Source organism: Macrobrachium rosenbergii, chromosome 4, assembly GCF_040412425.1.
Source record: "Macrobrachium rosenbergii isolate ZJJX-2024 chromosome 4, ASM4041242v1, whole genome shotgun sequence".
NCBI classification, from domain to species: domain Eukaryota; kingdom Metazoa; phylum Arthropoda; class Malacostraca; order Decapoda; family Palaemonidae; genus Macrobrachium; species Macrobrachium rosenbergii.
Window position 1 is genome coordinate 4,439,279 of NC_089744.1, and position 27,753 is coordinate 4,467,031.

The 27,753-nt window shown below is 41.2% G+C and overlaps 1 protein-coding gene across 2 annotated transcripts in view; it reads right to left on the minus strand.

The window, feature by feature from the left end:
* The window catches only part of Edc3 (Enhancer of mRNA-decapping protein 3), a 54,625-nt gene extending 31,414 nt beyond the window's left edge, over positions 1-23,211 (minus strand). The window contains exons 1-2 of one of the 2 annotated variants that reach the window (XM_067089356.1): positions 22,782-23,211; positions 10,962-11,147 (exon numbers count right to left, since the gene is read on the minus strand). In XM_067089356.1, coding sequence (XP_066945457.1) covers positions 10,962-11,134 — 173 coding nt within the window. In that variant the 5' untranslated portion in view covers positions 11,135-11,147; positions 22,782-23,211. The remainder of the gene's footprint in view (positions 1-10,961; positions 11,148-22,781) is intronic. The other variant, XM_067089362.1, reaches the window with a different exon arrangement.
* Positions 23,212-27,753: the final 4,542 nt, after the last annotated feature.

Genomic DNA, 27,753 nt, shown 5'->3' on the forward strand with positions numbered 1-27,753 from the left:
AAACAAATTGAAACTATATGCTCAGTTGTTCCTCTTCTTCCTTGAAAGTGGGGCGGGGCTAGACACCTACACCAAAAACAAAAGAATCGCTACCGCTAGTTTCAAATTTTAGCTGCCGATACTAGAAATGTTAGCTATGTATAATCATACCCCGAACTTACGTGAGGTTAGGTTCCAGGAAAACTTGTGTATAAAAATTGGTTAGGTTCCAATGAAAAGTTCGTGTCTGTGAATTCATGCAACTCGAATCGCGCAAGTTAGGGATATTACTGTAATTACTTGGTAAGTCACTTATATAAAAATCATGAGATCCTCTAACTGACTCTTAATAGGAGCAAGCAAAGGGTCTTCCTGTTCCAATGAGTGCAGTTTAGGAGGATGAGAAAATGGTGCCTAGCCAGTGCGAGATGGCACCTGGTGCCCAGGAGTTGGTGCCAAGCACTTGGTAGCAGGAGCCTGGCACACAGAAGCAAGCACTGAACTTCTGGGAGGCGAAGGGCACTCAGGAGCTTCGCAGAAGACAACGGGTGCCTGAGTGGTCCTTCCTGGGGCTTGGGAGCCAAAAACAGATGATCGAAATATGAGATTGACTCTGGACTGTCCCATGCAGACCGGAGAGGACAGGTCGAAGACGCAGAAGGTGGAACAGCAAAACTGCAGCATGGCTGAGGGCTAAGACTGGCCTCCTTGGACCTCTTGATTGGAAGAAGGGAGCTGTCTGCACCGGCAGTATGCCTCTTGAGTGGGCGCGAAGAGGCTAGACAGTGCCTATGGCGCTTCTTGCCAGGACTGGAATCGTCCGAAAAAATCTGACAATAGATGGGGCTGGCAATGGTGTCGAGATTTGAAGCACGGGAACCTGGAACAGGAGTATGTGGTATGAAGTAAGAGGGCTAAGGAGGATAGCAGACGAAACAGGAACCTTGGGAGAGGAAACAGCACTATCCTCTACAACGTCTCTCACTAGAACAGACTCTTAACTAGTCCTATTCTCAGCTCTAGCAGCCACCTTCCTTTTCCTATCCTTATTCAGTTTGTCCAGATGGGACCTCAAGACCTCCACTTTTTATCGTCCCAATCGTGACATTCAATGCAAGTACTGTTTTTATTGCAATCCTGTCCCCTTCACTTAACACACTTCGTGTGAGAATCATAACAAGACTTTGTCAATCTAGTCTTACATCCTTCAGAGCTAAACCTAATGCTTGAAGAGCTAGAATCAGACATCTTGAAAACAAGCTATAATTAAAGTTAACCAATGATAGCTCGCTTGGGGTAGTAAAACATTTAGCTTTTCTCTGGTATCTAAACGGAATTACCTAGAAATAAGTGCTGAATGGATTATTTCACGGGTGACACGGGCCCCTCCCAGAAATAGATTTTTCCTTTGTCAAAATCCTTTAACTAAAGCTTGATGGCTACAATGAAAATTTAGTACTCCACCAAAAGATTGAAAATGCATCCAAAAAATGATGAAGTAGACTGCAGGAAAACCACTGATGTCAGTCAGAAGCCAGCAGAAAACAAATTGAAGCTCTCTGCTAAGTTGTTCCTCCTGGTCCCTGTAAGTGGGTGGGGCATGTTCCTACACCAACACAAATGCTAGAACTACTGTGAATTTTGAATTTTTTAGGCTGCTGCAGGTAGGAAGCTCATAGCTATGCAATTACTTGGTAAGTTACTTATATAAAAATCAGCGATTGTATGCAAGGCCTCCCATTTTGCAGCTGAGTATGAAAGAGCCGTTTGAGATGGTGGTGACAGATTGTATGTCACTGCCTCCGAGTAAGTGTGGGAATGTGGGACTGGTTGTTATGGTAGATCACCTATGCAAGTTTGCCTATGCAGTACCAATAAGGAATAAAAGACATGAGACTGTTGCAAATGCTGCGAGTAAAGTAATGTTTCCAATATGTGTAAGCCGAGGAAATTGCTGAGCGATAATGGACCTGAGTTCACTGGAAGAATGTTTGAAAATATGTTGAAAGATTGGGGGGTTAGAGCATGCATACTTGACGCTGTATATGTGAAGCAAGAATGGGTTAGCTGAGCGAACAATATGGACATTGATTAGATGATATGATGACTGACAAGGAAAATGAATGGGACCTGTGTCTTGCAAAAGCCTTGTGGATGCATAATGTGAATACCCTCAGGGGTAAAGGAATGTCCCCAAGTGAGTATGTTATGAACTTCAAAAGGCTCATTAAGTCTTTGATGCAGATGACTGAGAATGACAGATATGTTTGGAGTGAGCGCATGAGAGGTTTGTGAGTTATTAGGTTAGTGAAAGTGTTGAAAGACATTCTAATGAGAGGAAGATTGAATGTAGATAAGCTTGAGAAGTATGAGGGACCTTACAATGTGGCTGAAGTGTGGTTGAGGGGATTGAGTTATTTGTTGGAGTCTGTGGATGAAGGTGGAAGTGTATAAAAGATTAGGGCACATCACAGTCAGTTGCATAAGTGGTGTAAACCTCCAGAATATGTGAAGAGTCATCCGGTGAAAGAATGGCTGAGAATAAGAGTGGAGGATGATGTGAATAAGCAAGAGGAAAATTTCCAAGTAGAGAAACGGTTAGTTTTAACACAGTTAAGACTGGGAAAAAGAAGGAAATAGGTAGAAAAAGGAAGGATAGTGTAAGCGTAGGAGTACGGGTGGAAGGATTAGTTGAGATGGATAATGAACTAGATCATACATTTAGTAGTTTTATGTTTCCCATTAAGGAAGAAGACTACAGCATACCATGAAGGAAATATTAGACAATGATGTTGATGAGGTCTTGTGTGAATTAAGTACAGAAAATGAAGAATTCCTGGGATTTACAAAAGTATTCTGATAGTTATTAGGGGAATCTTAGAAGTTAGCTAGATATCAGGTTGGTTTGGACAGCAGTAATGAGACAGATTTAGGAAGTAGCACAGTAGAAAGTAAATATGAGTGTTTGGATACTAGCAATAATAAAAATGATTCTAATTAATTAACAGTAGTTTGCAGACTAATTTACAACCTGTGACAATACTTTGTTGGATACATTTTATGTAAATACAATACTGTAGTATGTCTACGTTCTTTGTTAAGTAAGTATGGGACTCCCCTTAACAACACTCAGCGTCACTGAACTATTCCCTACGCTTTGAGAGGGAGACAACATGATTCATCATGTACACTTAGAGGATGTCACTTTCTTGTCCTGCACAAAGGGACAAGAAAAAACATAGAAAAACAATTTTCTATGAGGGCAGAGAAGACATAACCAAACGTCTGGATATCAAGGAGGAACAGCCCAACAATAACTATGCACATAAGGGCACGAACACCCAGGCTACCAAGAACAAAGACACAGTATGAATGAAACGAGAGATGACTCAGAAGCGGCTGCAAACACAATGGGTGAAGATAGGCCGACCCAGGTCACAAGTGACAATAGGCCTCGAGTCAGGATTTTGTTTTTCAGAGATAAATCAGTAACACCCGAAATGCGCCAAGCGTGAGTACTCCATATGTGAAAGAGTAGTTTGTACAGTATAGAAATTGGAACAACTATTGAATATTATATAATTCTGCAGAGTAATGAGAAGGCAAATGAAAACACCACCACTCTTGCAAATTAGCATTATAATATGATATTTTAATGATAAAATAAAGTTTGTTCATACTTACCTGGCAGATATATATATAGCTGGATTTCGGAGAAATACAGCTATATATATATCTGGCAGGTGAGTGTCATGAACAAAATTATAGGTAATTCAACACTATGTTTTACTATATCACAAGTACCTTTATCACATTGTACAAACTGCAGCTTTTGGACAATGGGCTGGGTCACTGAAGCTTGATAAAAATATAGTTAACTGGCAGCAAGTGAGCTGAAGGGGCAGGGAGAAGGGGGAGGGGGCACCACTTACTTCAGCATCGCTTATTCCTTTGGCAATAGGAACATATGTGGGGTTAGTTACAAGTATGATTACAACAAAATACTTCAGATTTGTTTATCTAGGAAAAATGTAAATAATCCTGAATTTGTGATTTGTTCCTACGAGGATACAAATCTCTGTTATTTTTTTAAGGAGACCCATACCTTAGGTAGGAGGAATTATCAAAAGGTCACAATTAGGGCTGTTCCTCCTACCTGGAGATGACCATTTCCTGTTCATACACGTGAGCAGAGGAAAAATTACTCCTGTAACCACCTGCTGTCAAGGATGACAGGGTCCTGAGCCATAGTAACCTTTCTTATAACCTCAGTGATATTCTGCAAAACCTTGGTTTCCCCCACGTGACAACTATGAAGGCAGCAATATCATCATGAAGGACTCCTAGATAATAATATTCTAAAGCCTTAGGAACCCTTTTGTTTATAGGGAGGAGGTGGGAGTCATCTACTGACTAAAACAAAGTAAGAGATTAGAGGTTTTGTTGTTTGACTCAAATACATCTGGCCTGGCCAGCACATATATGGCTGCAGGCTACTGGATGGGAGAAAGAGAAAGGGAAGAACCCATTGCTCTTCATTTAACAACCTTATGTCAACCATACGCTTTGAGTAAGATGATTTTCTGTTCACTGGAGTTATGGTAGCTACCTGCAGTAAACAGCCACGAGTCCTGCAGGTGAGATATCAACAGACTTATGCCCAATGTGCCTGAGGTAGAAAGGGGGTAAAAGTGCTTTTGTGGTACCAGACATCTTCCCTCAATTGTGTCACAACCTACAACTTCTTGAACACCAGGTAAGGAGTATTTCCCGTTCACCCCATGAGCCCTCGCCTGGGGTATACAGCCACCCAATGACTCATACACCTTCTTGATAACCTTCCACAGTCACACTAAGATGGCATTCTCAGACATCTGCCTCTGATGCTTGCCAGACTAATGGACTCTCATTGACACTTGTGCCTATGAGATCCAGTCTTGTGCAGGTAGTACCACAAACTCCTCACCGAATACAACAAGATCTTGTCCTGATCATCACCTACGAAGTTCTGGAAGGAGGAGATGTAACTCTTGAATTTCTCTTCTGAGACTGATGGGTTCTGAATTCCCCCCACAAACTTAGGAACAAATGAGAACGAGAAAGACCTCCAACTCTTTGTGTGCCACACCAAGTAAGAGAGGCAACAAAGTTAATCTACTCGCTCTTTGCCAATGCTTACGTTAGTAGGGAGGCACCCATGAGCAAGACATTCCTATCCAAAACCCCTTCAAAGGCTCACATAGTGCTTGAGTGAGACTAGGGAGCCTGAGAGTCACATCCCACTCCAAAGGACTCAGTTTGCTGGGTGGGCAAGACTACTCAAAGCCCCTCTCGAGCATGGAAACCCTAGCTGAGGCACGGAGGTCCAAGTCCTTCATACAGAACTCCTAAGAAAAGCTGAATGATAGCCCTTTATTGCAAAAACAAAGAGCAGCTTATCTCATCAGAGGCAAAGTTCACAATCTGCTGAAAAGTAGCTAACCAAGAGATACTCCTCCCACAACACCAACCACAGAAGATGGCCCACTTCACCTGACGAACATCTGTTGCAGACTTGTGGATGGCACCTCACCCTCTTGCAATAAGCCATGTGAGAAAAAACCTTTCTTCTACAGGAGCAACTGGATAGTTTCCAGCCGTGAAGAAAAAGCAACTCTACTTGAAAACCTATAAACACTATTCTGTCATGCTGTGTTCATCTTGTGAGACTTAACTATGCTCTACAACACTGTCTGCACAGTAATGTAACAATCTCTTTAATTACTTACACTAAGGTATTTGTATGTCCATGTATTTATTATGCATTTAATATGGTATACAGGTATTTTTATGTACATGTGCATAGGTATTAGCATTAGTATGAGTAAACCAATTTTTATAAAGAATCTGCGTTACACATAGGATTCTGGGATCAAAACCCTGGTAAGTCAAAGGCTGGCAGTACGTTTAACTGACAACATTCTTCATACTGAATCATCCAAAAAATACAGCAATAAGTGCAGTTTCTCAACTAAAATAAAACCCTCAGTTCTCAGTGATTTTGATTTTTGGAAGAAAAAGTTGACCATTTTCAAATAAAGATCATCTAGTCCTTGGGAGCATTTTCAACTTACAGTAATCCAGAGAGGCAATTATTCTTTGGGTTACAACATTTATAGATATTCATTTTACTACCTCATGACTTGGCCACAGGAAACTCTTTGACAGCAAAGTTAGTGAAAAGTATAAGAATAGCCCCTATACAATTAGCATGTGACAAGTAAAGGGTGCTTACTTAATGTTTTCAAACCAACACTAAAAATGACATTTTTATATAATCAAATAAAGTTCTATATATACTTACCAAGTAATTACATAGCTATTAGTTTCAATTATTGGCAGCTTAAAATTTTTAAATTCACTGGTCGCGCCCATATGTTTTGGGGTAGGTGGCGTGCCCCACCCACTTTCGGGGGGAAAGAGAGGAACAATCTAGTAAAGAGCTCAATTTGTTTATGCCCCTATGTCCATGCGAGGGGAGGATGGAGGGCTACGATCCTGCAACTAATAGCTAAGTATATATAAAACTTTATTATAAAAATGTAATTTTTATATAAGTAACTTACCCCATAATTACATAGCTGATTCCCACACTGAGAGGAGGTGGGAAGGCTTGGACATGTCTACCCCAAAATATTATTAATGGTAATAATAATGAATTTGAGAATAGAAAAATTGCTAACACTGAAATAATGTTTGTTGTTCCTTCCTGATAAGAGAGCTGCTACGGGTAGATGCTGCCTCTGGTTGGCGCTCATCTTATCTTGTAGAGGCGAGGTGGTATAGCCTGAAGCGCCTACTACTATAGTGGATGCTTTGCAGTGATGGACCAATTCCAATGGCTAGCAAAGAATAAGGATGCCCCTGCCCAGGGTGCAGTACCAAACACAATACACATAACCCAGAGTAGAAAATACAGTCACCAAAACCATCAAAACAATATTAAAACACCAATACCAACCGGTAAAAAGAAAAGACTGGAGATTACTCCAAGTACACAGTACTCCCAGGCTCCCCTATGACTCAACACCCTCTGCAAGGTAAAGATGTAAAGGAAGGATGTTGCCTTCTACGTTTCCTCACCCAAGACCACACCAGCCGCTTAAAACGGACCCAAGGTACTGCAGTGTTCATACTGTACACTGTTTCTATATCCCTTAAGTAATGGGAAGCGAAAACCGATTTCCATTTCCAGAAGGTTGATGTAAAATAGAAGCAAGGGATAAATTCTGCTTAAACGCTAAAGAAGTAGCCACTACCCGGATCTCATGAGCTTTTACCTTACAGGAAGGAAAAGACTCCTCTCCAACCATGGAGTGGGCTTCTGAAATAAGGTCCCTGCCAGGGCATTCTTGGACAGAGGCCATGAGGGATTTCTTACAGAACACCAAAGGTTGCTGGAAGTTCCCCGAAGTGAATTCGTTCTGTGGAGATAATATTTAAGGGCCCTCAAAGGACAGAGAGTTCTCTCTTCCTCAGCTGGACCTACAACTTCAGATAGGCTCTTAATTGTAAAAGAGCAAGGCCATGGTTTCGATGGCATTTCGTTCTTAGCTAGAAAATTTAATGAAAAAGAACAAACTGCATTTCCTTGAGAAAAGTCAATCCTTTTGTCAAGAGCATGAATCTCACTGGCCTTTTTTGTTGTTGCCAAAGCAACCAGAAAAAGAGTCTTCCTAGTATGATCTCTTAAAGAGATGGAGTCCATAGGTTCAAAGCGAGGGCTAGATAGCCATTTAAGAACAGTGTCTAAGTTCCATGAGACAATGGAACTCCCTTCAGCTGAACTGATTCAAAGGACTTAATTAGGTCCGACAAGTCCTGGTTGGAGAATAAGTCTGTTCCTCCCTGGCAGAAGACAGAGCCTAGCATTGCTCAATACACCTTAATAGTGGAGGTAGAGAGCCCTCTAGAAGTTCACAGGTAAAGCAGAAAATCTGCTGACACTGTGTCTCCTACGCCATGCCCTGAAGCTGGTCTACTTTGCCTGGTAGACTCTCTCAGACAACTGTCTTCTGCACCTTGTACAAGAATCGGCAGCTGCTTTTGAAAAGCCCTTCTTCTTGAGCAGTCACTTAACAGTTTGTATCCTGTCAAGGCCAGAGTAGACAGATTTCGGTGAAACTGCCTGAAGTGGGGCTGTTTGAAAAGGTGCTGCTTTTGAGGCAGTAGTCTCGAAAAGTCTGCAAGAAGCTCTAGCAGCTCTGGGAACCATTCCTTCGCTGGCCAAAAGGAGCTATCAGTATCATGGATGCATCTTAGTGGGACTGGCCATGATGCATCTTGGTGGGACCGGAATTTGTTCAATACCTGCCTCACCATACTGAATGGAGGGAAGGCATAAAGGTCGTTGTTCAACCAGTCCTGCAACATTGCATTGGTCACCCAAGCTAGAGGGTTCGGGACTGGTGAAAAGAAAAGAGGGAGCTGATGGTTTCTGGAGGACGCAAACAGATCTAACATAGGTTTCTCCCACAGTTTCCACAGATCCAGACAAACTATTGGGTCTAACATCCACTCTGTTGGGAGAACTTGTTTCTGGCGGCTAGAACACTGAGCTTACTTTGTATGAAGTGGGTCACTACTCTGGTGTTGTTCTGGTCCAACCAGAGGAGGAGGTCCCTTGCTGTCTTGTACAGGGAGAAAGCATGTCCCTCCCTGTTTCTTGATGAAGGACAGTGCAGTCGTGCTGTCCGAATGCACTGCCACTGTCCTGCTGTGTACTTCCTAAGCAAAGATTTGAAGGCCTAGGTGTATCACCTTTAGCTCCTTCACATTTATGTGCCAAGATCTCTGTTCTTGGGACCAAGTTCCTGAGATCTCTTTGCTTCCCAGGAGAGCTCCCCAGCCTAGATCTGAAGGAGAGCTCCCCAACCTAGATCTGAAGCATCTGAGAAGTACTCTAGGTTGGGGCTCAAGAGGATACAGAGATTTCCCTTCCGTCAATCTTCTCTGGCAATTCCACCAGCATACATAATCTTTTATCTCCCTTGTTATTGGAAAAAACAAATGAGTCTGGGAGCTTCTTCCTGTTCCAGCTGGTGCTTAGAAAATGCTGAAGAGGCCTCATATGTAGCCTCCCAAGAGAAACGAACTGCTCCATGGATAAGAGGGTGCCCAGAAGGCTGATCCATCTGTTGGCTGAGCAAGAGTTCAGATCCAATATCTCTCCTATTGTCTTCAGGCATGCTTCCACTCTTTTCGGGACTGGGAAAGCCCGAAAACTCTGAGAATTTATCCTCATCCCCAAAAACTGAATCTCCTGAGAAGGAGTCAGTTGTAACTTGTCCAAAATTATGAGAAGGCCCAATTCCTTAGCCAGGAGAAGATATCTGGAAAGGTCCTCCATACTTTGTTCTTTCGATTGAGGATGTATTAACCATTCATCAAGATACAAGGATATTTTGATCCCCATCAGATGAAGACACTTCGCGAGGGGAGCCAGCACTTTGGTGAACACTTGGGGGGCTGTTGACAAGCTGAAATACAGGGCCCGAAACTGGAACACCTTGTCCTTGAAAACAAACCTGAGGCACTTTCTCGAAGCAGGATGAATTGGTGTATGTGAAAGTACGTGTCCTGCATGTCGATGGACGCCATCCATTCTCCCTGGCAAATGGAAGCAAGGACTGAATGGTTTGTCTCCATCTTGAAGGTTGTCTTTTGTACAAAGACATTCAAGGCTCTGACATCTAGCACAGGCCTCCAGCCTCCTGATGACTTGGGGACTACAAAAAGTCAGCTGTCAAATCCTGGAGAGTAAATGTCTTTTACCACCTCTATGGCCCCTTTTAAAAAGCATGACAGACTTGACCTCTTGCGAGAGGGCTACAAACCTCTTTGAGCCTGGTGAATAAGCTGTCAGTGCGACAGGCTTGTTGGCTAAAGGAGGTTTGTTCACAAACAGAATGGTGTAGCCCTCCTTCAGGACAGATACTATCCAGGGTTCTGCTCCCAACGCTCCCAAAAGAGAAGGAGTCTTGCTCCTTCTTGAGTACGGAGGACTAAGTCCTCATTTCTTGGGGGAGGGCTTAGAAGAGGATTTTCTGATTTAATACTGATTAAAACTGGAGTTGGATCTCGGTCTAGAGTACTGTCTAGATCTGCTGCTCCGAAAGGGCTGTGTCTGAAGGGGCATCAAAGGTCTGGGAATAAATGTTGTTGGCTCTTTAGGACGTCTAGCAGATTGAGATAGGAAATGTTAGGGTTGGGCAAAGGAGAGGTTTGAACAGGTAGAGGAGATGGAACAGGGTTTACAGAAATTAAAGGAATATTCGTGTCTGATTTAGCAGACAAATCCTGACTAGCTAGTTTACTAAACTCCCTACCCGTCGCTTTCCTTATTTTGTCCCTAGCAAGTTTCTTCAAATAAGAATCTAATGTTTTCCACTTTTTCCAAGTCCCAGTTGTTACACTCTGCACATCTCAAGTCAACGGAACAATTTTTGTCCTCTATACACAGTACACATCGTATGAGAATCATACAATTCCTTGGTCAGACGAGTATTGCAGCCTTTGCTGCAATACCTAAAACTAGAAGCACTAGTGTCGGACATTATGAAAAAGTCAAATAATAAGTCTAAAAAACAGGAATAGAGTTGTAATTCAATGATCAGGCCTGCCCAGGAAAGTACGAATTCCAAAATCAAGCTGCTGCCAACCACAGTACAGTACTTCAACCATCAGCTGGCAGAAACAAACTGAGCTCTTTGCTAGGTTGTTCCTCTCTTTCGCCCCGAAAGTGGGCGGGGCACGTCACCTACCCCAAAACACGAGTGCGATCTGCGAATTTCAAAATTTTAAGCTGCCGATAAGTGAAACTAATGGCTATGTAATTATTGGGTAAGTTACTTATATAAAAATAATTAAATTATAAATCCATTTTAGAGACAAAGATAATTAACACTAAAAATAAATACAACTAAAAAATTATCATGACTCACTTGATTGTGACTTCATTTAGTGCAGCAGGACGGCCATTATGAAGAACTCTTGTGATGGTGATGGTCTGTTTCTGGTCATTAATGAACACGACTTGGCCTTGGTACCATCCTAGACCTCCAATTACCTCTATAGAAACCTCACACCCAATGAACTTGTGCTGAGTACTCATCATCTTGACTGCTCACCTATGAGAGTAAATATCCAGGTTTCAAATTTATTATATAGTAGCATACCTCTTCAATAGACGTACTATCATCATAGCAATTAACTCAAACTCATGGATGCATTATTGTCTCAATTATAAAATGTCTAATATCTGTTTCAGATATTTTCTGAGCATCTGCTTGTAAAATTACTACCATTCCCAGACATAATGTACTGTGAAAACATGCACAGGTCTACATATGACTTATGATAACACATCAAAAAATTTTTTTCAACAAATTGTAGGTAACATACATTCAAATGTTTATATACTACTTATATATAAATATCCAAATACTGTATTTATATATTCAAACTTGGCCAAAAACCCAGCCAAGGATTAAGATTTTCTTTTTATTGGTTTCTTGCAACAATGACCTTCCAAAAATATTCAGATGGTTTCAGCTGTTTTTGACAATTTGCAAATATGGTACTCTACAACAGAAATATATAAAATCTAAGTTAGCCCCAGTGATCAGACAAAAGGACCACAAAGATATCCCTGTTTGGACAGGAGATATAAGGAAGCTGAAACATGGCTTGCTCCAGAGCCAAGTGCACATAAATGACGAGACCACCCAACAAGTAAGGGAATTTTGTTGAAAAATGAAAAATTTTCAAGGTAATTTGCATTCTTCCTAAATATATAAACCAGAGAATTTCATCTAGGACTACTCTTAAGCATGGGGTGGAAACAGTTGTTAAAGTTTGGTAATGAGATGGTTAGTTGGTGATAAGCAGGAGAGTTTGGGAGTCCCACACTCACCTGCCCTAAATCAGCACTTTTTCCTTTGGCAACAAGGATGGCGGATGTGGGTTTATGACAAAAGGCTTTGGTTTGTATATCTAAATGAAATATATATTGTTTAAAATTTTCATATTTGTTACTAGAGAAATACAAATCACCACCATTAATGTAGGAGATTCATTGCCAGAGATAGGATAAAAATGTTGTTATTTAGGCCATTTTAGGTTTTTTTTATATTATGTATTTTTGCCAAAATATGTGATGGGAAAACTAAAATATGTGGTTTTAATCAGTGTTTTATTTCCACGAAAAATGCAGGAAAACAAAATCAGAAATGATACACAACGAATTCTGCACCCAGGGGGGACAGGGGTGGATTTCCCCTGAAATTTATTGACATTTCAAAAGAAAAGACATACAGCATCATACTGAATGGACACTTGATCAGCAAGCCATAAAATGAAATTAATTAGTATAAAAAAAAATTAAAAATAGAAATGAATATATGATTAATGTTTTTAATTAGCTAACAATTATTCCCTAAATGGAATTCTGTCTACAAACCTTGGTAGCAGATGTGGCAAGTCATTCATGTCCTGTCTGTCCACTGATAGGTCAGACTGACAGCAGTTTTCAGTCTTCTGATTTACATCTAATTATTTCGGTTAACAAATAATTTCAGTATTTACTTACATAAAGTGGAAAATATTCTTTTCTGTCAGTGATGCAGTGTACAATATAAACCCATTACTACTAGCATCCTTCACCAAAATCTGATAACTTTTAACTCATTTCCAATAAAACTTGCAGAGATTGGATAAAAATTTTTAGGTATATCTCTAGCATTTTAGGTATATCTCTATCAAAAATGACATTTTTATAATAAAATAAAATTCTATATATACTTACCAAGTAACTACATTACTGTTAATTTCGCTTGCTCAGCAGCTAAAATTTTGAAATTCGCAGGTTGTTATTTTGTTTTGGGTAGGTGACTAGCCCTGGCCACTCTCAGGGAAGCAGGAACAACTAGCAAAAGAGCTTCAACTTGTTTATGACCTTATGTTCATGCGAGGGGAGGATGGTGGGCTCCGATCATGTATATACTTGTTAAGTACAGTATATATAAAACTTTATTTTATTATAAAAGTGTCATTTTTATATAAGCAACTTAGACAAAGTAATTAAAATGCTGATTCCCACACTGACAGGAGGTGGGATGCATATACGTATCTACCCGAAAACATAAGGATTGGTATTGAATTTGAGAATAGAAAAAACTGCTAGCATTAATATAATGCTTGTTGTTTCCTTACCTGATAGAGAGCTGCTGCAGGAAGATACTGCTCTGGTTGGCACTCTTCTTATTGAATAGTGGCATGGCGGTATAGCCGTGGGTCGCCTACTATTCCAGTGGGTACTTTGCAGCAAAGGTCAATTCCGATTGCTAACAAAGAATAACGTGATGGCCCTGACCTGGGCAGAGTACAATATATATATATATATATATATATAACCAGAAAAGAGACTGTCACCAATACTACAAAAAATATCAAAACCATCACCCAACCATAAAAGAACTGGAGGGTACTCCGGGTACACAGTACCGCCAGGCTCCCCTAAAAACTCAACACCCTTATTTCAAATGAAAGGAAGGAATGCTTCCTATGTTTCCTTCACCTAAACCACATCAGCCACCGAAAACGGACCCAGTGTACTGCAGTTATCATACATTGTCTCTATTTTCTTTAAATAATGGGATGCAAACACCAACTCGCACTTCCAAAAAGTCACCTGTAACATGGAAGAGAGAGATAAATTATGTTTGAATGCCAATGAAGTGGCTACAGCTCTTATCTCATGAGCTCTCACTTTATAAGAGGGAAAGGCATCATCCGCAATCATGGAATGAGCTTCCGCGATGAGGACTCTGAGGAAGAATGCCAGGGCATTCTTTGACAGTGGACGCCTGGGGTTCTGGACTGAATACCATAAAAAACTAGAAGATCCACGCACTCCCTCTGTGCTGTGAAAGCAATACTTCAGAGCCCTCACAGGACACAGAACTCTCTCTCTTCTTCACCTGGACCTAAAATTTCTGACAGACTTTTAATGATAAAAGAATGAGGCCAGGGCTTAGAAAGTGTCTCATTTTTAGCTAAAAACACGAGGGAAAAGGAGCAGACAGCATTCCCTTGGGAGAAGCCAACTCTTCTATCCACTGCTTGGATTTCACTCACCCGTTTTGCTGTTGCCAAGGTTACTAGGAAGAGGGTCTTCCTAGTCAAGCCCTGTAATGAAATTGAGCGCATAGGCTCAAATCGACGATCAGACAACCATTTAAGAACTACATCTAAGTTCCATGGGACTACTGCTACCTCCTCCTGTTTCATGTTGTAAAAAGATTTAGTGAGAGCCAACAAGTCCTGATTAGAGGAAAGATCTACTCCCCTGTGTCAGATGACAGAGTTTAACATGGCCCTATAACCTTTGATCGTGGAAGTCGACAGGCTCTTGGAGGCCTTCAAATATAGCAGGAAATCTGCCATTTCCTCTGCAGATGTCGAGTAGATGAAATACTATGCCTTCTGCACCAGGCTTGAAATATTGCCCACTTAGCCTGATATACGCTATCAGAGGACTGCCATCTGCACTTGGCAATAGCTTTTGAAGCTGATCTTGAAGAGCCCTTCTTCCTAAGGAGTTTCTTGACAGTTTGTAACCTGTCAGGGCCAGAGTAGACAACCCTTGATGAAATCACCTGAAGTGGGGCTGTCTGAGCAGATGAGGCTTCTGAGGTAGCAGTCTCGGATAGAGGCTTTTGAGGTAGCAGTCTTCCAAAGTCCGCCAGCAGGTTGAGAAGGTCCGGAAACCACTCCTTTGCTGGCCAAAACAGGGCTACTAAAATCATTGATACATTCTGATGAGTCTGAAATTTGTTTATTACTTGCCTCACCATACTGAGATGCAGGAAGGCATAGAGGTCCTTGTTTGGCCAGTCCTGAAGCATGGCATCTGTTGCCCATGTTAATGGATCCGGGACTGGCAAACAAAACAATGGGAGATGATGGTTTCTGGAAGGAGTGAACATATCTAGGATTGGTGTCCCCAACAACTTCGATAGATCCAAGCAGACCTGAGTCCACTCTGTGGGTTAAACCTGCTTCTGGTGGATCAATTCGTCCGCCAGAACATTTAGCTTCCCTTGAATTAAGCATGTCAGAAGTTCGGTGTGATTTTGGTTCGACCAAAGAAGAAGGTCTCTTGCTGTTTCGCAAAGGGAGAATGAGTGCGTTTCCCCTTGATTCTTAATGTAAAACAGGGCAATCGTGCTGTCTGAGTGGACTGCCACTGTCTTGTTGCACACTTCTGACTCAAAAAACTGTAGTTCTAGATGAACTGCTTTCAGTTCTTTGACATTTATATGCCAGTTTCTCTGCTCTGAGGACCATGTCCCAGAGACCTCCTTGCTCCCTAGAAGAGCTCCCCAGCCTAGATCCGACATGTCTGAGTAGAAGTCTAGGTTGGGGCCCAGAGGAAGGAGAGACTCCCCTTCCGACAGTCTTCCTTCAAAAGTCCACCAGAGCAGGTCTCTCTTTATCTCGGGAGTCACAGGGAACATGAACATGTCTGGGTAATTCTTCCTGATCCTTAAGAAAAACTGTAGTGGTCTCGTATGTAGTCTGCCTAGGAACAACGAACTGCTCTATGGATGATAACATCCCCAGAAGGCTCATCCTTTCGTTGGCAGAACAGTTTTCGAGAGAAAGAAACTTGTTCACTGTCCTTTGACAAGACTCTACTCATTTTGGGGAAAGAGAAACCCAAAAATTCCGAGTCTATCATCATCCCTAAATAGAGAATCTGCTGAGAAGAAGTCAGTTGGGATTTCTGCATGATGATCATCAAGCCCAGATCCTGGGCTATGAGGAGGGTCCTCCGAAGGTCCTTCGAACGCTTCTCTCTCGAGTGAGCCCGAAGGGAGCCAATCATCTAGATAGAGGGAGATCTTGATCCCCATCAGATGGAGCCATTTTGCGTGGGGAGCGAGAACTCTGGTAAAAACTTGTGAAGTCGTCGAGAGACCAAAACACAGAGCACAGAACTGAAACACCCTGTTCTTGTATACAAACCTTAGATACTTCCTTGAGTCCAGATGTATAGGGACGTGGAAGTATGCTTCCTGCATGTCTATGGATGTCATCCAATCTCCCTGGCAAATGGATGACAGGACGGTTTGGTTTGTCTCCATCCTGAGCTTTGTCTTCTGTATGAAGACATTTGGGGCGCTGACATCCAAGACAGGCCTCCAGCCTCCTGATGCCATGGGCACCACAAACAGATGGTTGCAGAATCCTGGGGAGTTCACGTTATCAACTAACTTTATCCGCCCCCTTCCTGAGGAGGGACAAAACTTCTTCGCGAGGGCCAAAAACCTCTTGGGCCTACGAAGTAGGCTGTTAACACTACTGGCGAGCTCACCAAAGGAGGCTTTTCTTTGAAAGGGATGGTGTAACCCCCCCTCAGAACGTTTACGATCGAAGGTTCTGCCCCTTTCTCCCACCATCTCTCCCAGAAGAAGAGTCGGCTCCTACTGGAGTTCAGAGGACATAGTTCTCACTTACAGGAAGAAGCTATAGTCAAGGATTTCTTGATGGCATGTGACATGAAACAGCCACTAGAACGGGATCTGGAATAACTTCTCTGCCTGCTGCCACGAGAGGGACGAATCTGCAGAGGAGAGACTGTCCTAGAAGAAAGAGCGGACATCTCCTTAGGCCGCCTAGATGACTGGGTCAAAAGATCCTGGGTGCTCTTCTCCTGAAGATCTGATGTTATCCCCAGAACTGTGGCTTGCAGGAAAAAATGGTGACGGTCCAGAGGGGAAAACAGGAGTGACGACTCCTGTGAGGGAGTAACTCCCTTAGAGGTGTAAGAGCACTACAGTTCTCTCTTTTTAAGAACCACCATTGTATAAAGGGAAGCCAACTCTTGGGAGCCATCCCTGATACCCTTATCTATAAGTGAGAGTACTCCTATCCAGTCCATTGCACTATCTTCGGGCAAAACTGGAGAGTCCTTAATCTTGCGAGCCAGAGCGCCCCCACCCAGTCAAGGAAGCTCAAAGCTTTGAAAACTTTAAACAAGTTCTTAAGAAGGTGGGCTAACTCCGAAGCGCTGAACATAATCATCGCTGAAGAAAAGGCAGATCTTCGGAGCATGTTGAGCAACCCGGAGAAGCCCCCATGGGAGGAGGCAGAAACTCCCAGAGACAGAGCTTCCCCCATGACATATGACTAGTATCTCCTCTTGGACAACCTGGAAGGAGGAAAACTGAAGATGACTCTTCCTTGATCCCTTTTCTCTGCCAGCCATCCATCCACTTCACTCAAGGCTTTCTTCGCCAAGGAAGAAGCACCAAGTTGGGTAGCTTTGCAGATTCAGTAGTCTGCAATTCCATTAAAAAGGCAGAAGCAAATGAAGACGGTACTGCTGGGGAAAAGAAACTTGGAAAGGTAACAAAACGATACCTCAATAACGAAGCCTAAGCCGATGGGCGAGTGTCCTGAACAAGCACATCATCTTCCTCGTCAGAGGATACTATACAGGAGACAAGGCCAAGTCTAGTGGCTGAGGAGCCGAAGGGGCCTCCTTAAGTAGGCTCAAAATGCTGGCCAATTTGCTCTGAATAGGGTCCACGGCTGTGGGTGCCTGGACGCTAGTAGCAGGCTTAGCCTGAAGGAGAGGAGTCAGCTGCACAGAAGAGGGCGCTGGGCATTGAACCACTTGAGCCCCAACCAAAGAAGTCGGAGCCGAGGCTGACAGCAGAAACTAGAAGATCAGTCAAAGACGGGCGTTCAGGCGGCAATGGGCTCTCTTTAACCGCTGGACATACGGGTGCTACTGAACGTTCGGGCATCAAGAGGGACTCAGGGGCTCTATGGCGCTCAAGAGAAGATGGGGGCTCGGGAACAGAAGGACTGTCGGGCGCTAATAAGTGCTTTGATCTTCTAGGGCGCTCAGGCAGTACTGGACGCTCAACACCCAAGGAAACTTCCAAAACTGCAGGGAGCTTGGGTGCCAGAGGAACCTTGGGAGCTGAAGGCCACTCGGGAGAAGATGCCTTAGAAGATGGGGAGCGCTTACGAGAAGCAGAGCATTTGGAAGCTAAACTCTGACTCTCCATCAAGGGGGGGTACTGATGGAAAATGTTCCGGACTGTCCCAGTGACTGCAAGACAGATGAGGGCTATGTACAGGTTCCTTGAATCTTTTACAAGGCACTGGAGGAGAACGCAACACATCCACTGCACATCTTTTCAAAGGAAGTGATTTGTCCACAAAGAGCCTTTGATGTCTGGGACTAGACTCATCCAAACTTGATGAAAGATGATAGCCTACATCCAAAGATAGGCCTTTCCAGTGGTGCTTGCCTACAAATTGGGATTCAGCAACAGGTTCAACTGAGGGGGCGACTACCCATGGGCAGACCCCACCGACCTCCCTTGGCCTACCAGTTTGACTCTTCCCATGTTTAGGGGAGTGTGCCATTGACCTTTGCCTAGGACAGTGGTTTTCAACCTGTGGGCCATGGGCAGTTCTGAGGGGGCCATGCCATGGACATCTTCAAAATAGTATTTAAAAAATGAAAAATCATTTACAGTAAATGTAGGCCAGTACTTTCTTTCATAAATGAAACAGTGTAATTTGAGTTTTGACTGCAATGCACAACATTTATTTACGGTAAATGCAGGCCGTGCTTAATTTCATAAGTGAAAAAGTGTAATTTGAGTTTTGATTACAATGCACATGATTTATTTACATGATTCCATAAATAAAATGTAAAACTAATAAAGTGTTCTGAAAATGCTTTATAATAATTCTACTATCATTGTTACACAATTCTGAAGGGCAGTGGGCTACGAGTATCTTGGGATGCCAAAAGTGAGCCATGGGCACAAAAAGGTTGAAAACCAATGGCCTACAAGAATCGGCGGGACAAGCAGCCACCTCCTCCACTAACACTTAACTAGGGGATTCCACTATTAATTCGACCTCTTATCAATCTTCAACTCAAGGTTGGGAATGGGGTTGGGTTCGGAAGCGAAAGAGCCAGGAAATGGAGAGGGTTGAACAGACGGAGAACCGGGAACAGGATTCACAGAAATCACAGGAACATCAACATCGACATTAACATTAGCATTAGAATTAGGAGATTCCTGGCTAGCTAAAGACTTACCTGTACTAATCTGTCTAGCAGTTTATTCAAATGAGACCTCAAAGTCTTCCATTTCTTACTGTCCCAGTCTGAACACTCTTTACGTCTCCAATCCACTGAACATACCCGTCCCCTACAGTCTGTGCAGATCATATGTGAATCGTAAGATTCTTAGTCAAACGAGTATTGCAGCCTTTGCTGCAATACCTAAAGCTAGTTGAACTCGAGTATGACATTACGAAGAAAACAAGTCAACTAAAAGTCACAATTGGGAAAAAGTCACAAATTCGGTGAATAATGTTTCAAAAGAAACCGAACTCTAAGTATGCCACAAGGGTACCAAAGCAAGAATACTTCACAATTGACGAAAGGGCAATCGGAAAAATAACGAATTCCAAAACAAAGCTACTGCTAACAACTTGTGTACAGCCATCAGCTGGCAGAAACAAATTGAAGCTCTTTTGCTAGATGTTCCTCTTTCCCCTAAAGTGGGTGGGGCTAGTCACCTACCCAAAACAAAATAGCACGACCGCGAATTTAAACATTTTAGCTGCTGAGCAAGTGAAATTAATAGCACTGTAATCACTTGGTAAGTTACTCATATAAAATCATAATTTAGGTTTTTCTGCAAAAAACACTGATTTATATGAAACAAAAAAATTTTTATGTAACCATATCTCTGTTCATTACTAAGGTGGGAGGATAGTCTCACAACTGAATGGCAAATTTCATCTCCACCTGGAAATGTAATATTCCCTATCATGAGAATAAGCAAGGGACCAGTGACCTGTACAACCTTGCACTGGGATGCCAAGTTGATAAGGCCCTGAACCAGAGTGAGACGTGTCTCAACTCTTAATGCAGAGAGTAAGCAAAAGCAAATCACCAGAACATGGCAGCCAACAAGAGAGTAGCAACATTTTCGCTTGACCTAAGAAAAAATAAATAAATAAATTATACTGGTTTACAGCTGGTGAGTGGGAGATGCTTCTAACTCACCTGATTACTACCAATTAATCACCTGTTTCCAGCTCACTCTTGGGAATCCTTGAAAGGTGATGATTTATATTTGTACAGGAACAATTCATTTTTCATTAACATGCAACTTTTAAATTGCAATCAATAATATTAGAAATCATCCCATCAAACTTTAGAATCTACATAGATTACAAAGAGGTCTGCTTGCTGACTAACTAAATTTTACTGTTGTTAGCAAAACACTAGTATATATTTGCCATCATGAATAGGCTGGACAAACAATACACAAGCTATTTAGACTTTAAAATTCTACCTTGTAGAAAAATTGTCCAGTGAACACTACATACCTTTTCTTAATTCATTTTTAATTTATCCATAAAGTCAAACAGGTAAGGACTTTTGTTTAACTTTCATCAGAAAGACCTTTCAAACTTATAGCAATTACAGTAATAAATTTCAAAATGTTTAAAATATGAATCTAGTACATATAAATTTAAAACTCATGGCCAAATATTTCTAGAGATGTAAAACTGGTTTACAGTAATGACCAAACAGGAACAGAAAATAAAGCAATTATCGTACAAATGCACATCACACTTCATAGCTAAATACAGTACTGTATCTATAGAATTATAGCCTTTCATCTTCCATTCCTGGAAGATGATAGGATTTAGTAAGCATATCAGAACTCATAGCCAATATCTATAAAAATGGAAGTCCTGTTCATGACCTAAATTAATACAGTACCCATTATCTAAAAAGTACAGTAATAAACCACCCTAAGTATAAACAAGCAAAAGTTATACTTTCTACCACCTTACTGTAGCATTTTCTTAGGAATTTTTGGTAAAAGTGCTGAAGATCTGCACATGTTCTTTCCCAAATTAACCTATCCTATGGTGTCATGTCACAATCTGGCCAAGAGGGCAAAGGCCCCTACAGCCCCCAATTTGACAATGTGTGTAGCATAACAATACATGCAACTATCCTGCAGTTGCAGTATCACCATAACTAGGCTAAGCCTGCATAATTACACTGTTAGTCATATAGGATCTATTTTTCATGTTATAATCATTAAATGGGTCAGGGTTTTATGTTATCTGGGTCTGGCTGACATTAAAACTTGACCACAGTGACTAAGTGTAGGCTACTAAGCTGTGAGTTATATCAAACCACCTATGTACCTAACTTAACCCGAAAAATTATAACCTAACCTCCCTGACTAGGGGTTGAGGAGCTCGGATAAACCAAACATTGCCACCAGACGATCGACAACTGGGTTACAGTAGGCTACCTTATGCTCACATTACTCCTTAGGCGGGCTACTTCAGCTTTTGGCAAAGCTGCCTCGTACCCTAATTACAACCTTCTAGTCTCTCCTTACCATAATGTATACCATAGACCAAGAGCCTACGTGACCTCAGCTATTAGGACGAGACTATAGCCTACAGGAAAACAGCCAAGGCTTATGTACCCTACGCTAAACCTATTAGGAAGTAAATAAACATAAGAGCCCACCTAATCTCACCTATTAGGAAGTAAATGATCCCAAGAGCCTAGGCAACCTCAGCTATTAGGAAATTAATGAACACAAGAGCCTATGTAACCTTGGCTCTTAGGAAGTAGGCTAAATGAACACAAGAGCCTAGTAGCCTATTCTTGGCTGTTAGGAAGTGGATGAACACAAGGGCCTATGTAACCTAGGTTATTAGAAAGTAAATGAACACAAGAGCCTACATAACCACAGCTAGGTTATTAGGAAGTGGATGAACACAGGGGCCTACATAACCTCCGCTATTAGGAAGTAAATGAACACAAGAGCCTACGTAACCTTGGCTATTAGAAAATTAATGAACACAAGGGTCAACATAACCTCGGCTCTTAGAAGGGCATGAACACAAGAGTCTACGTAGCCTAACCTCGGCTATTAGGAAATGGATGAACACGGCCTACGTAACCTCGGCTATTAGGAAGTGAATGAACACATGACCTACGTAACCTCGGCTATTAGGACGTGGATGACCACAGGGCCTACGTAACTTGGCTATTAGGAAGTGGATGTGTTAAGTATGCCTGGTAACCTTGGCTATTAGGAAGCAGATGATGCTATTAGGAAGTGAACACGACACGAACCTCGGCTATTAGGAAGTGAATGAACACATGACCTACGTAACCTCGGCTATTAGGAAGTGAATGAACACATGACCTACGTAACCTCGGCTATTAGGAAGTGAATGAACACATGACCTATGTAACCTCGGCTATTAGGACGTGGATGAACACATGACCTACGTAACCTCGGCTATTAGGACGTGGATGAACACATGACCTATTAGGAAGTGGATGTGTAACCTCGGCTATTAGGAAGCAGATGAACACAGGGTGAATGAAGTGGGTGAACACACGACCTACGTAACCTCGGCTATTAGGAAGTGAATGAACACACGACCTACGTAACCTCGGCTATTAGGACGTGGATGACCACAGGGCCTACGTAACTCGGCTATTAGGAAGTGGATGTGTTAGGTAGGCCTACATAACCTCGGCTATTAGGAAGCAGATGAACACAGGGCCTGCGTAACTCGGCTATTAGGAAGTGGGTGAACACAGGGCTTAGGCTACGTAACCTCGGCTATTAGGAAGTAGATAAACAGTACCAACTGAAAGTTACCTATTAACACCGCATAGGTCTTGCATACGTCACCCGCCTGATTTGGCAATAGTTCTATAACCACGAAACCTTCATACAGTGTCCACCGTAATCTCATAAGTCACTTGATATGTCTTCAGTGAAAAAGTTTCAGGACAGAATAGCGACGACTGAACGTTCACATCGCCATGACACACTTTAACGGAACCTGGAATTAGTTAGGCGAAAGTTGTAACTGTCAAAAGACGCGTTTCTTCCTTCAGTAGTTTTCGGGATTTTGTATATTTTTTCCCCCAATGAATCGTCAATGGATGTCTTCATGGCGCCGCTACTTGATAATCATATTCACATCTTGGCTAAAGTAAGATTTAACGCAAGGAGCAAGTGATTAATAAACGCATTCAGTGCGAAGTTTTTGAGAAGATGCAATAATTAACGTGACGCTAGCTTCAGCGGAAGTCGTAGTTTTCCTTTTTCTTTTAGCTCTTGCTTCGTATACTCAGATATTTACCTATTCATTAGTGTCTATGGCATTAGTATATTTGTGTTATAATGAATATCATTAACATCATCATCCAAGATTATTTCAGGAAAACGTCCTGTCAATGCCCATTTAATCCCACTAACGAAGAAATTGAAAGTAAAAAGCTAAAATATTTACCTATTCATTAGTGTCTATGGCATTAGTATCTATGGGTTATAATGAATATCATTAACATCATCATCCAAGATTATTTCATGAAAACGTCCTGTCAATGCCCATTTAATCCCACTAACGAAGAAATTGAAAGTAAAAAGCTAAAATATTTACCTATTCATTAGTATCTAGGGCATTAGTATCTATGGGTTATAATGAATATCATTAACATCATCATCCAAGATTATTTCATGAAAACGTCCTGTCAATGCCCATTTAATCCCACTAACGAAGAAATTGAAAGTAAAAAGCTAAAACCTTCCAGTAACAGACAAAAAATAAGGGGAAAATGTTGATGAGTATGGGAACAGCATTGAGCAGCATAATAAATGAAAAGAGGATTAGTTAAAAATTTCATAAAAATTTAAGAAAATATATATGTTGCGACTTGTGAAAAGATAGGTGGCAAAAAGGAAATGAGGACCTACAAATTTCTTGGAAATATTGACAAAGCAAAAGAGCATTTGAAAAAAATCAGTAAGTGAAGGTCAGTGTAGAAGCACAGAAGGTGGATCAACAGTAGACAAACTGATAACATAAACTGTTGTAGATTACCACATTTTTGCCCTAGAGGTGACAATTGCATGTGGTTCTGGGTAGCAATATGTATGCTATGTATGCCCCAGAACGTGAGTTAAAAAAAAAAAAAAGCTATGCCGACAAGAACAAACGGGCATCTAAAAATTTCACCCAGCAGGGATATATTCTACGACAAAGAAAGGAGTCTTCCAACCCTGAAGAAGACAGCGCAATACTAAGGGTGAAAACACACATGATTGAGTAGTAATTTCGAAGTGCTATTAACCGTCACACGCAAATGCCTGATTCAGTGCCAGTTATGAATCACTCTAAAAGGGGCAATTTTTCCAACCAATAATGAGAGCCCACAAACAGCCATCCCAGCGCTGATCGTGACTGATATTAGAAAATTGAATTTATATTTCTCATTATGTTATGCAGTGTTTTGATTTACTTTATAGCGATGTGGTCAAAATCTTTCCAGATAATGTAATCGAAAGTGCTTTTTATGTCTTTTTGTCACAATCTGGTGAGGGGGCACTCACAAGCACAAGGTAGGCTAAACCTTGAATTAACTATTATCTACTGAACTCAGTCAGCAAGCGGTGTTTCAAGTGGGCTCATTGTTATTATTTTTAATTAGCATTTCTATATCTAAATACTTTATTGCTATTTAAGATTACATTATGCTCTAGTAAGGCAAACATAACAACGGTATATTACTGACAACGTGGTCCAGTGCAATTAAAAAATAAACCTCAGACTCTCCAAAAATGCTCCAAATTATGCTGGCCAAGATTAAAAATAAGAACAGTAATTTATCGAGACAAATTACCACATAACATTATGTAGTATCCTTGAGAGTTAAAACTGTGTAGTTGATAACAGAATTATCATTTATCACGAAACAAAAAAAATTAAAATGCAGCATAGATCTCTGATTAATCTATTTTTAAGTGACTTAAAAAGATAGCTGATACAATAGATGACATACTTTATATAGATAAGAAAAAATGGATAATTTGTGATAAAAATTTGCTTTTGCCCGGTACTTCTATTTGATCGCCTAAGATGATGAAGTAGGCGTCTTCGTAAGGTCAAGATGGCAGATCCATAAAGTCACTTCTGAGAGTAAATTATCCGTTCCTGAAAGTGACATATAGATCAGTTATGGGCATTCCCTAAATGAAAAATCTAACATAATTCCCCGTGTACGATTTTCAATCAACTGAAACTGTTTTTAAAATTTAAAGCAGAAGTACTAAGGCAAAATATGCATAAAATTTGAGTTTATGATAAGAAAGAGAAAAAACTGGTGAAATGGCAGCAGAGGACGTTTTTCCTCAGGTCGAGTCTTGCTTGAAAGCAATAAGGCACATTTCTTTAGGAATGCATCTTAACCTAACCTTCCCTAAACCTGACCTATCCTTGAGCACCGTGTCCAGACCTGGGCGGGGGACCTTCGCCACTGGGACCTTCAAACGGGCTATTGTGCGTAGCAGAACGACGTGTGTGCGATTATTCTGCAATATGCCGATAATTTTAAGCGTGCATGTGCAAAAGATTTTGTAGCAGGGGACCATCGACTTTTGCATCCGTTTTCTTTAATTTAAGTCTGTAACGTTGTCTGTTATTTTCTATAGCTCGGAAACTTCGGAATTTAGAGTTAATGGTGGCGACTCCCTGAATGTTTAAGAATTATCTGGGTTATCAGCTAGAGTCACTAAAACTGAACAGTTTTTTCTTTTTTTAGTTTTCATTTGTCAGTACAGAATATGATTTACAGAACATATAATAGCACATAGACCAACTATGACTCATAATTACGCAAAATAATATACTTACAGGTTTTAGGTTTACTTCAAGATTTCCTTACAGGTAGGCAGCAGCGAGTTGCTATTGATGGGGTCTTTAGTGAATCAGGAGTCTGGAGTCCCACAGGATAGTGTTCTTGGTTCAATGTTATTTTAGTGTATACAAGTGATATGGTTTTTGGCCTGGAAAACATGATTGTTCAGTAAGCCGATGATGCAACACTTAATTGTGGGTGCAGTAATGTTTGCACTTATAAGAAATGAAGCTGCCCTTAGTCCAATCGTTACATGGAGCAGATTGGTGGATGGTGTAATCGGTTGGGTATATGGCTGAACTACAGTAAAATGAAAACACTGTTGATTAGCAGATACTGTACAGATTTTACGCCCAATCCTCCCCTTCTTGTGGCTGGACCTCTGATGAATGAATCTGAAGATCTAACTATTCTAAGTGTAACTTTTGGCTCATATCTTACTTTTGAGAAACATCTGACGGAAGTGTCAGCAAATTCCGCACGAAATTAGTGTTCACTGTTTGGTTTTATGTGCAGCCCTCCACAGGGATAATTCCCTCTCTGGCGGGCCCATGTACGTTTTCAAAATAAGGTGCTTCTTATATTTTATAATTGTCTTTCCGTGTTTCTCATCAGTATAGTAGCTCCTGCAGAATAGGAGAGTCTTTAGTTGCTTTTTAAATTTGCATTCTCCTTGTATGCTCTTCACTTCAGGCGGTATTTTGTTGTATAGTCTTGGTGCGCAGTGCACAAATGCTCTCTCGCCTGACTTACAATTTGTTCTAGGTTCAAATAGCCTTATGCTTCACTTGCATGTCTGATTACAATATTCATTTCGGGTCTAAAGAAGCTTAAGCAGTTTCTCAGATATGTTGGTTCATCATATTTTAGTGGTTAAAAGACTGTAAGTAGTATTTTATATTCTATTCTAGCTTTTACTGGGAGCCAATGTAGCTCAATTAGTGCTGGAGTTATTCTGACACGGGAACGTAGTCCTTTTATTAACCTGGCGGCTCTATTTTGTACTCCGTGCAATTTTCTTAGTAGGAAGTTAGGGAGACCGTAGTATATAACGTTGCAGTAGTCAAGCCTCGAAAGTATTTGGTTGCAAATTGCTGTTTTCAGAGTATCTTCGTTTAGGTATTTTCTAATAAATGCAATGTTTCTAATATGATAGTTACAGGTTTTTGTAATATGCAATATCTGGTTCTTCATCGACAATTTATTATTAATAAATATTCCTCAGTTCCTCACTGCTGCTACAATATTTATTGTTGACGAACCAATAGTTATTCTTTTGAAGTGTTCATATTTTCATAGTGCACTGGCAGATCCAAATAGCATACACCTCAGTTTTGCCTTCATTAAGTTTCACTTTTTCTCCGACATCCATTTTTTTATATCTTTCATTATTGCATCAATTTTACTAATGGTGTCTTCCACCGTTTCGACAGGAAAACAGAACTGGGTATCATCAGCATACAGTTTATACTTAACCTTGTGCTTATTTAGAATTCTAGATGATTCAATTGTGTAAATGCCAAATAGCAGTGGACCCAGACCGCTGCCTTGCGGCATTCCTTTTGTTAGGCTTTTCTTTTCTAATTTCACATTTGATATAACCACTGTAACCTGCCTATTTTCTAAGTAGCTTTTTTACCATCTGTGCACGTAAGATTTCATGTATTTATAACAGTGATAAAATCAACGCAACAGGTTTAGGTAATTTGTCCTTCCTTTACTAGAATGCTGTTCTCCAGTGTGGATGCCGGCCTCTGCAGTGGTTCGTGGTGGCAGGTATCTGTTCCTTGATGTTAGCAGTTGTGACTTAGACCGTCGACAGATGGTCTCACGTTTGTCAATTTTCATGAGTTGTATTTTAACAGTGATCTTTCACATTCACAACTGATCCCTGATCCCATTTTCCTGTTGATATCAACCAGATTTGC